Source organism: Micropterus salmoides, unplaced genomic scaffold (assembly GCF_014851395.1).
Source record: "Micropterus salmoides isolate LMB-PRFRI ecotype aquatic unplaced genomic scaffold, ASM1485139v1 Ms_hic_scaffold_2, whole genome shotgun sequence".
NCBI classification, from domain to species: Eukaryota; Metazoa; Chordata; class Actinopteri; order Centrarchiformes; family Centrarchidae; genus Micropterus; species Micropterus salmoides.
In genome coordinates this window covers 41,100,767-41,111,279 of record NW_024041150.1, presented here as the reverse complement: position 1 = coordinate 41,111,279, position 10,513 = coordinate 41,100,767, and the positions used below count along the sequence as shown (strand labels likewise).

The 10,513-nt window shown below is 39.6% G+C and overlaps 1 protein-coding gene across 3 annotated transcripts; it reads left to right on the top strand.

Moving 5' to 3' along the window:
- Positions 1-2,166: 2,166 nt before the first annotated feature.
- Positions 2,167-10,513, top strand: LOC119912298 (ladderlectin-like). Of its 3 annotated transcripts, none has more exons than XM_038731439.1 (9): positions 2,171-2,291; positions 6,420-6,474; positions 6,578-6,674; positions 6,797-6,847; positions 8,094-8,144; positions 8,253-8,362; positions 8,469-8,603; positions 8,700-8,811; positions 9,802-10,513. In XM_038731439.1, exons 3-9 carry the CDS (start codon positions 6,614-6,616, stop codon positions 9,867-9,869), a joined length of 588 nt encoding a protein of 195 aa, XP_038587367.1. In that variant the 5' UTR covers positions 2,171-2,291; positions 6,420-6,474; positions 6,578-6,613; the 3' UTR covers positions 9,870-10,513. The 3 variants fall into 3 exon arrangements, with proteins under 3 accessions (XP_038587369.1, XP_038587367.1, XP_038587368.1); XM_038731440.1 differs by lacking the exon at positions 2,171-2,291 and adding an exon at positions 4,830-4,929; XM_038731441.1 differs by lacking the exon at positions 6,797-6,847 and having other exon boundaries at positions 2,167-2,291.

Below are 10,513 nucleotides of genomic sequence, written 5' to 3'. Positions count from 1 at the left end.
GGCAAAGCCCCCTATATCTACGCTCACTGTTGTCTATATCATTACCCACCCGCAGCCTCCGCTCGAGCAAGTACATCTCTCTGGTCACCCCAAAATCCCACACCACCTTCAGCCGCCACTCCTTCCAGTTCTCCGCTGCCAATGACTGGAATTAGTTACAAAAACCCCTCAAGTTACAGACAACAGCAAATTTCTGTATGCTGATTTTTGTTAAGCCACGCTAAGAAATGTGTCATTTGCATATTAAAATCACAAAATAAATCGAGCCCCTTCAGACCGTCTGACAGACACAGAGCTTGTATGGGACTGTACTTCATCAGAGGTACAGGTACAGGTATATATACAGGTATCGCGGTCAGGTGTGTCATGTTATTCTCTTGCTATGTTATTCTCGGCGGACTGTTAACTGTTTGTGTAGCAAATACATTGATTAGACACTGACCGACAACATTTACATATAAATGTTTTGATTCCTACTTTGCTGGGGACAGTTCAGCAGTCTCTGACAAGAGCTGAAGCTGTGAGCAATGCATTCTCCCGCTCTCTCTCTCTAAGTGCAGGCAGGCTTCAAACAAAATGTAGTAATGTTATTTTGAGTAGCCAGTGTTCTCCAAAGACCTGCGAGACAGGCTGCGTCATGAGGATTATTGCATTTTTGCATTGCGTTTTTATGTTGTTGAGTTACATTCTGTGAGTGTTGGCCTGTTTAAACCAACTAAAAGTTTCCTGATTCACTTTATACCACAAAACCACTATTGGTAATAAAATAACTGCCTCTCCGTCTCAAAGTCCTAAGCTGAATTTCAGTCGCAGTACAATCCCTCAGGAGCCTGGCATCGAAAGCAGAATGCCTCAGGAGGCCGGCAGAAACCCTGTGGAGGTGGGGCAGGAGGCCAGCGACATGACTTAAGAACAGGGCCAGTGTCTGATGGCTGGAGTCTGAGACAAGAGGCTGGCGGCATGGCAACTTCCCTGAAGGCTTGCTACAGGGCAGCAGGTCTGGAGGCTGGCTGGATAAACCGGAGGAGATTGCTGAAGCTCAGAGAGTCAGGAGATTGTTGCAGCAGCTCAAGGGAGGCCAGAGGTAGTTTTGGCTCAGTGACGTGCAGGAGGTTGCTGCAGCTCAGCAGAGTCAGGTAGTAGCAGCCATCCAAAAAATTCAGGGTTTGCTCCAGCTCAGCAGTGACAGCAAGCTGCTGTAGCTCAGCAGGAAGAGGAAACTGCAGTTCTGGCTCAGGGAATTGCTGCGGCACTGGAGATGAAGTCATAAGGTGTTGACTGCTTCAGCAGGCAGAGGAGTTGGCTGGTCCGTCGTTTGGCCATGAGGAGTAGAAGTCTGCCAGGCCACCTACTGGAAATGAGGAGGAGGAGTTGGCTAGGCGGCTGACTGGGCACCAGGAACAGATGTATGGCAAGGGCCCAGGGCAAGCCAGGAGCAGGGTAGAAAAATATCTAGGGAACTGGGTAACAAAGTCTCTGGAGAGCCAGACAGCTGAAACTTAGTGAAGCTGGGGGTCTCTGGAGTCTTGATCAGTTGAGTCTGCGGGATGCTATCCAGCTGGATCTCTGGTGAGTTGGATAGCAGTCTCTGTGAAGCTGGCTAGCTGGGTCTCCGGGCCCTGAACTGGCAGGGAGTCCGAATTGCTGAACAGCTGAATAGAGTTGGCATGCAAAGAGTCTGTGGCATTGGACAGCACAGTATAAACAAGAGGTGGGAAGTAATTACAATTACTCTCGTTACTGTAATTGAGTAGCATTTTTGTGTGTAAGTATTTTTTAAAATCTGTAATTTTACTTTTACTTAAGTTGTTATGTTTTGTTTAAAGTAGGCCTGTTGTACTTCGCTACATTTTCAATCACATCCGTTACTGAGTAAAGGAAAAACTCGCGACCACTTTGTGTGCAAGAGTGCATTGAACAACTTTATCATGATGCAGTACGAGCTGTGAAAAATGCTATTTTAAGTTAGTGTTAATGCAAACCGAACACTTCCTGCTGCTGCAGCTTCACATTAGATGCAATTAACTGGCGAAACAAGAGTTGACTTTTATTGTGAAGACGTCACAGGAAGTGCAATCTGTGTGTAAGTGAGATCAGCGCTGACCGCTGTCGTGCAGACCGCTACAATGCGTCTACACAACAAGATAACCGTCATTTTCAACAGTTTTCAGACAGCGGACCAGTTTGAAATATTGCAGTGGGTAATGCAACAGTCAGGAGCAGCAGACACAGTGAGCTGTTTGATAAAGAGCTGCAGACGACAGACTGCATCCTTCCACCTCCTCAGACAGGTAAGTTAACCAACTCCTTTCACTTTCGCTGTTCGCAGACTCATGCTGTGTGCAGCATAAAGTCAGCTCACATAATTATGAAAAATACCAATAACTGCCCGACAATAGTTTGTTTAGCTGCCCCAGACAGCTGTGCCCTGTGGTATTAAAAGGCATCTGCTGTTACCACCAGTAGCCTAACTAATGTTACAATGACAGTGCAGCTGCATAGCTTCAAACATGGTTAATTAATGCCAGTCAGAGTTACATTTACAATGACAGATTTTAACCATCACTCGTCAGTGAACAGCCTCCTTGGCTGCGGTCTGAGAGCATTTTCTAGTTTAGCAGGCCTATGTAGATTTATCATTATGGATTTAGGCCTAACATGTTTTTAAGATTCTGTTCACACTGAAATAAGCTAATAAAAACGTTCATTTTGCAAAAGTTGAACATATTAAACAGTAATATGGCAATTACAAATGTTTTTGAAAAATGTGTGGCCTTGAACAAATGTAGTCCTTGATGTGGAGGTCAGTTAAATAATAGCCTACTTCCATTGGTGGTTAAAAATAAGTTTTTGTAGTTTAGTAAGATGCTTTGCTCCAAATAGCCAAAAAGACATTGGTGCATGACAGTTTTGGTTGGCATTAGCAACTTGCTGGTAACTAGTTATTTATTATACTAATGCTTATGATATCCCATTAAAATGACCACCTGATTGAATGTAAAAAGGGATATGACTTCATGTATAGTCTAGTGTTTCCTGTTTTCCCAGTCCAGTGCGGTCTGCCAGAGTCTAATTTGTGCCGCCACAGTTTCCTGATGAAACAAAAAGATTCTCAAACTTCTCATTATAACACTTCGTTTTTCGCCATTGATTTGGCAAAGTATCTGTCAAACAAACTAAAATTGAAAGTGCCATATGGCTTTCTTCCCTTATCAAATCGCAAAAGACTGCAATTTAATTAAATAAGTACATGTATAAATAAGATATTCAATCAATATAGATAAGTTATTTTAGGAGGTTAAAAAAGTAACTTTTACTCTGAGTAAATTTTAAATTAGCTACTTTTTACTTTTACTTGAGCAGATTTTTATACCGGTAATTTTACTTCATCAAAGTTCATCAAAGTAGTTGTTCCTTCACTTAAGAAGAATATTTTTGTACTCTTTCCACCTCTGGTTTAGACCTACTAAAGGGATAAACCACTATTGGGAGGCTCAGGGGACAAAATTAAATTAGTTATTACATTAGTGTAATTTGGTTAAAGAGATAGTTAAGAGATGGTAAGTCTTTCCTACCTACAGTGAAAAACAATAAAGGACAGAGCTCTTTTTATGTATTTGGTGTATTCTGAAGTTATGTCAAACAGCAATATTATCTCGAGTGTGTATGTGATCAAATAACATAATCCTGATCACTTAGGCATCTGGACTTTAATAACTAACCAAGTAAATTAAAGGGAAGTAAGGTGGCGCCTTTTTCCAAGCTTTGTCTGAGGGGAGGCCCACAGTCTTGGACCTAGGTTAAAAATTTTTATTGAGCGTGTAATGGAAAATGTATTTACTTTTACTTCCCTATCTCTGTTAAAGTGTTAGACAAGTGATAGAAGCATTGGTTTCAGTTCTTTCACACCATGCTTTAGGGTGAGAAAAACACTGGGGAGGGAGGCCGGGGTGCAGCAATTCAGAGTAAACAGGAACTTACACCCTTGCTTAGTTTTTAGTTTTTAATTTTTATTTGATACATATCACTAGTTTATTTACGATGACACCTCCATTTAAGAAGATCTCTTCCCCTGCTTGCCTTGTAACCACGAAACTCAAATTCCACAAAAACAGCAAATCCTTAAATTTTTTGTCTAATTATGTATAATTAAACCCAAAAGGCTTGTATTCACTGATGTATATGATAAAGTTATATATTCTAGTGCAATTGAATGGCAAGAGGGAATTTGTGTGTGAATTTATAATATATAAGTATGTTCTTTCTATGTATACTGGTGTTAGTATGCCCTCACTGTTGAAGAACTTCATGTGTTAGCTTGTTGCTGAGGTACAGACATACAGACATATCTTACTGTTAAACATTGAATAACCTGCGGCAGTGCCTGTTCAGAGCAGTGGCGGGAAGCCAGGCTTCCCCTGTTTTTAATCAGACTCTATTAATCATTTTAATAAAAATCAAAATGTTTATAATTGTGATAAATGTTATGTGCTGTTGCTGTCATCTCGTCCCCATTTCTCAGTATTTTACAATAAGTGAAACAGCGTGAAGCCAGACAGCATGCAATCAACGTCATTCAGATGAAATAACGGGAGCAGTTAGCAACTTTAGCAGTCCTCCAGTTATGGAAGATGGAGATTTGGAGTTTTTAGTTATAATAAATAGTTTTACTAAACTACCACTACAGCAGCAATTTAAGATTAAATCTGATGGAAGACCAACAGCAAAACTGGAGCTGGCCTGGAGAGGAAAAAGGGGTTTTGGACGTTTAATGAGTTAAACTATATCCAGACAGAGTGGCGAGCTGGTATCCAAACTTCAGTTGACTTGTTGTGGAGGATCTAAAAGCCAGTGGGAAATTCCATAACTTTGTTATTGACCCCTTCACCTCCATGACAGACAGGAGAATGGCCTTCCTTTTCAAATAGGGTGAGTGAAATATCACCTTCTTCTCTCTGAACTTAACTGAACTGCAGCTATGTGTGTGGTGACATTGTTTGTTTTGCTTTGCTTGCCTGGATTTAGCTGTGAATGAATAGTCCATTGAAGTAATCTCATTGTTTTTACTGCGGTTGTGTATGCATAGATAATGAGCACCACGTACAGCACTTGCCACAGCGCACTGTGCCAGGTTACCTGAATAATTGTTTGGTCTTAGTACTTGGTTGTTAGTCTTGAGTAATGTTGTGTTATGAACATTAAATAAGCATTAAATAATAAGTTTGTAGGCCTATTTGATAAATGCACCATTGCTAATTTGCAAATGTAAAACTTCAAAGTCTTCTGATTGAGGTTGTGAATGCTTCTTTAATTTTTGACAGTAGCCTGTTTTTACTGTGCACCATCAGCAGCGGGCTATGTATGCTATTTGGGGTGAGAGAGCGTACGTGTCGGTAAATTCAACTTTCAGCGTGTGTGGTGATAACAGATAGTGCGCATCTTTAAAGTACGATTCAGTTTGTGTAAAATTATACCCTGCACTGTAATAGCACAATACATTAGATAATTGCCCTCCAAAAAGGACATCCCCTATATTTGAATATTCGCTCGTAGGGTGGGCCTACATAATCGATTTTCAATTTTGGGATTAGAATTTTTTTTTTTTACACCGACATTTGGCCAACGGTGAGTATGGAGGCGTACATGGCCGTCACATGTCACTTTATAGCTACAGAGTGGGAACTTTCTGGTGTCGTTCTGTGAGGCAACATTGCACAACAGCTTAGAGTCGCGACGGACGCCTTCGCTATTCCAAATTGACATGACAATGCCTGCAATATGAAACTGTGCACTGAGATACTCAAGAAAGAACCAGAGAAATGGGGCAATGACGTTAGACTAATATTTTATTTTAAATAACATTTAAATTATATTTACTAAGCGGCAAAGCTTTGATTATTCGCCGATAATTTCTATCAAAGCTTCGAAGCTCAAAAAATGACATTCGTCCCTATCCCTCTCACTTGGCTTCCCCAAAAATTTACCCCACCCCACGCCACTGGTTCAGAGCAGGCCGGTTGTCAAGAAAATCAAAAGAAGAACATACAGACAGAGACTCCTTTCGTTGTAGTTGTTAGTTGTAATAGAAGATATTATGGCTGGCTGTTCTGAAGAGTTTTTCCCTTAAGACATTATAAAACTGATCGGTGTGCAGCCACAACACTCTCTACGTAAATATCAGTGAACAGACACAATGCCCATTATTGGTAATTTTATAAATTGCAGGCAAGTCACATATGTCGTTTAATATTTTGAGTTCCACAGTTTCTTTAGTTATCACATTTCACAGCTCTGGTGGTGTGAGTGTATGTGTCAGTTTTTGCAGGTTTTAAGAGGTGGACGGATAAGTGACTGTGTCCTCAGTTCCTGGTAAGATGCGTCATCAACTGTATATAAGAGCTGGTGTTTCTCTGGTTCAGGACGACTGAAGCTACAGACGCTGAGAAGGAAGAAGAGAAGATCGTTCTGCAGCAGGTTTGCTCACAAACTGTCATTATATATTGACCTGACTGCCACTACAGGTGGTCTCTTCCCTAGAGAAGTATTACTAACATGTCCCTGTCTGTCTTTATTAAAGGTAATCATCATCTTCAACATCTGCATCATCTCCACCATGAAGACGCTGACTCTGTCTGCACTTCTTTGTGCCATGATGGCTCTGACCAGAGCTGCTGGTGAGTATTACTCCATATGTGAGTGAGTGTGAACGAGAGACAGCTTATGTTCATGTGTCTATACACAGCAACAAGGGTAGATGAAGACATGAACTCACTAGTGGGTCAAAATGTCCTTCCAGCTCTTCCAGACGCAGAGGATGGACCTGGGACAGAGGGAACTGTTGTCCAAGGTGAGTCAATATTTCTTTACATTTGTAATGGTGCCCTCTTGTAATCACATATATGAGACATGAGTATTACTGCATGTACAGAGAAAGCAATGATATGTGTTCATAAATATACAATGAAAACAGCAGACAACTTAAATCAGTAACTAGGGCTGAACGATTAATTGCATTTGCGATATTATCGCGAGTTAATAAAATGAGATTTTCTAATCGCAAAGGCTGAGATTACACTCTGGTCACATGACACCGAAATGAACAAGCGGAAAGCAGTCTGCTTTCTCCACGTTACGCTGTACTTTGCCTTCTTGTTGTACAATGGCTTAAGCTCGACAAAAACTGACACTACATAAACTTTAGTGTCACACAGGGAATGAAAGTAGCAGCCACCACCCGCGGGTAACTTGGCGGTGGTGGGTGAAATTGTCGGGCCTTCCATCCGTGGCTTTGACGGACAGGAAAAATGCACAACAGAAAGACGTGTGTAGTAAGCATAGACTGTATATAAAAAGGTAGTAAGGCAAGCGTATTGTGGCGATCTGCGTCACACACACAACCACCAGTCAGCTCAGGAAATATCTGTGATACGGCGTCCCAGTCTGTCCCGAGTTACTGCCCGATTACAGCCAGTGCGCCGCTTACCTGCATCGCAGGCTGCGGGGGAATTCCGGTGTTGTCGGAGAATTACTAAGCTTGTCTATTAAACACGAGAGGCGACACTTGGTTTTATTTTCGTTAGCCAACTTTTGAATTGAACCTCAAACTGAGTATTCTTTGTTTGCTTACTGGAATACAGAAAGATGGACTAGGAGATTGGAACTGAAATAAGGACTCATTAATTGCTGGTTGAACTGTGGGTTTTGTATTGAGCACTTACTTTATTAACACACTGTGGATGAGTTCGTTTTTCTTGTGGTCTGTAGGTAGGCCGACCTGATTGTTTGATGCCATGACTTGACTCAAATTATCTTTCTCATATTATAATTTGATATATCTTCTCCACCATTGCTCATAATAATAATTCTACCTCATAACACAAAAAAGAACAGTGTAGTTCTATCTAGCTAATATTGTGTTTGTCATAGCATATACTGATTTACTGCTTGTCCATTTTGAATAATATAGAAGGTAAAGAACTTAAAAATGAATCGCATATTAAATCGCAATTGCAATATTGGTTAAAAAAATCGCAATTAGATTATTTTCCAAAATCGTTCAGCCCTATCAGTAACTGCTGTGTCAAACTGTGCAGCTCTTCCAGACGCAGAGGCCGGAAACTGGACCAACTCGCTCACTCTAACAGGTCAGTGGGTACTTTATCAGAATTATACTAAAATACACTTGGTCATGATGTTCTCCTGTAAATAAACAGAAATACTGCATCTACTACTTCTTGTCTGTTTGACTTCAGGAGAGAGTCGTGTTGTCATAAATTCCACGTCTTGTCCCGAGGGTTGGACTGCTTTCAACAGTCGCTGTTTCCTCTACGTTCCACGATCCCTGAGTTGGGCTGTGGCTGAGGTGAACAGGATTATCTTTATTCAGTGAAGCTTCTACACTACATCTGTTCAAAACTTTCTACACTAATTTGCATCATTTACTATCTTTGCTTCTTTCTCCGCTGTAGAAAAACTGTATGTCCATGGGTGGACACCTTGCATCTGTACACAACATCGAGGAGTACCATCAGATTCAGACGATGATCTTGAGCGCCACTCATTATCAAAGAGAAGCATGGATTGGAGGGTCTGATGCACAACAGGTATTTTAATTGTCTTTATATAGTGTGCAACAATAATTTATTTAAGGAATGACTGTCTTGATTCTTATACATAAAATATTCTCTTCTGTATTAAAGAACCAATGTTGGTTCTGGAGTGACGGTACTCTTTATGACTTCACCAACTGGTGTCCTGGAGAGCCTAGTAACGGTAGAGGTCATCAGAACTGTCTGCAAATGAATTATTCAGGTAAATTAAAACATTATTTTCTTCAGAGCTCAGTGTATGATTGGTACCGGATAAATATGAATGAATGAATATTACCAATACTTGGTATTATACTACAACATTTAAGTATTCAGATCCTTTACTTCAATAAAATAACTAACTATGATTTAATCCTTAGATTATTATTACTCACGCATTTATTTAAAAGCAGGATTTTTTTGAAGTGGAGCTCATTTTTAATTATTTTGTATCGGACTGCAAATAATGAAAACTTTTTTTCTGTTTTAATCAGCTGATTATTTTCTCCATTAATCGATTGATCGTTTGGTTTGCAAAACTTATTAAAATAGCGAGAAATGCCGTCACAGTTAACCAGAATCCAAAGTGAGACCTTCACAAAGCTCGTTGTGTCCAACCAACAGTCCAAACCTCAACATTATTAACAAACATAACAATTCTACATATTTACATAAATAAAATCTAAATCTTCACACGTTAAAAGCTGAAACCATCAAATGTTTTTACAGGAAAAATGACTTAAACCATTTCAATAGTAGCCATTTCATTTTGTGTTGACTTATTGATTAATCGACAAATAGTTTCAGTTGTACTTGTATAAACTGTTATTAAGTTTAATTTACAAGAAAACACCATATTTTATAAACTGTTCATATGTTTTGTATGTAAAAATCCTGATTTATAAAGTAACTCCTAAATAAAGCTGTCAGATAATGAAGGTACTTTTTTCCCTCTGAGATGTAGTGGAACAGAAGTACAATGTGGCATGAAAAGATAAATAAAATAAATAATAAAATAATGAAATACCTAATACTTAGGTACTGAACTTGAGTAAATGTACTATTGGTTTTTAGATTTATTAGTAGCCTATTAATGCAGCTATAAAAACTGTGGCGTTGTGATGACAACAGTTAGGAGTTTCTGCCTGTAACTGCGAGAGGTGCTGACTATATATCCCAGGATGAATGTCTGCTGTGTTTTTGGTTCTTGCAGATCAGAAGTGCTGGGATGACACTTGGTGTGATGTTCACCTCCCGTATGTCTGTGCCAGAAACGTCTGATAAAAGCGTGGATAACGTGTCAAAAGCACAGACACTGATCAATTTCTGTTTGTGTGTCTGCGAGCAAACTTGTCTGTCTTTACGCCACGAGTCTCATATTTGACCTGAAGGCTCTATATCTCATTTCACATCTTTATTTCTTCTCTATCGCTGTAACGCTACTTAAGGAACGAAGTCACAAGTGACATAAACAGCAGCTGGATTGTCTCTGTCTCTTAAATACGAGCAGACTGAATGTGTAATGAAAAGTAAGCTTTTAGCACAACTTTATTCTGCAGAGTGAACTGTTTTTTCTTCTCTTACGCAAAATTAAAAGTCTCAAGAAGCATTGAAACAAGCTGGTCTGTGTTATATCTCCTGTTTGTACGGGTACAATAAATAGACAGGTATATGAAATAGATCTCAAAGAGCTTCAGCTATAATACTGTTAAATAATACTGTTCATTATAATTGTTGGGGCACCTAGTGAAAATGTCCATCCAATAAAACCTAATGAGAGATGGTACAAGAGGGATGTGATCCAAACCTGTAATGAATCTTGATATTAAAAGTTTCTGAAAGTGTCTGACAGCATTTGGTTCAGTTCAAACCTCCTGATATGTTCTGGACAAATAAAATAAATAAATATGGTATCTTTCATCTAA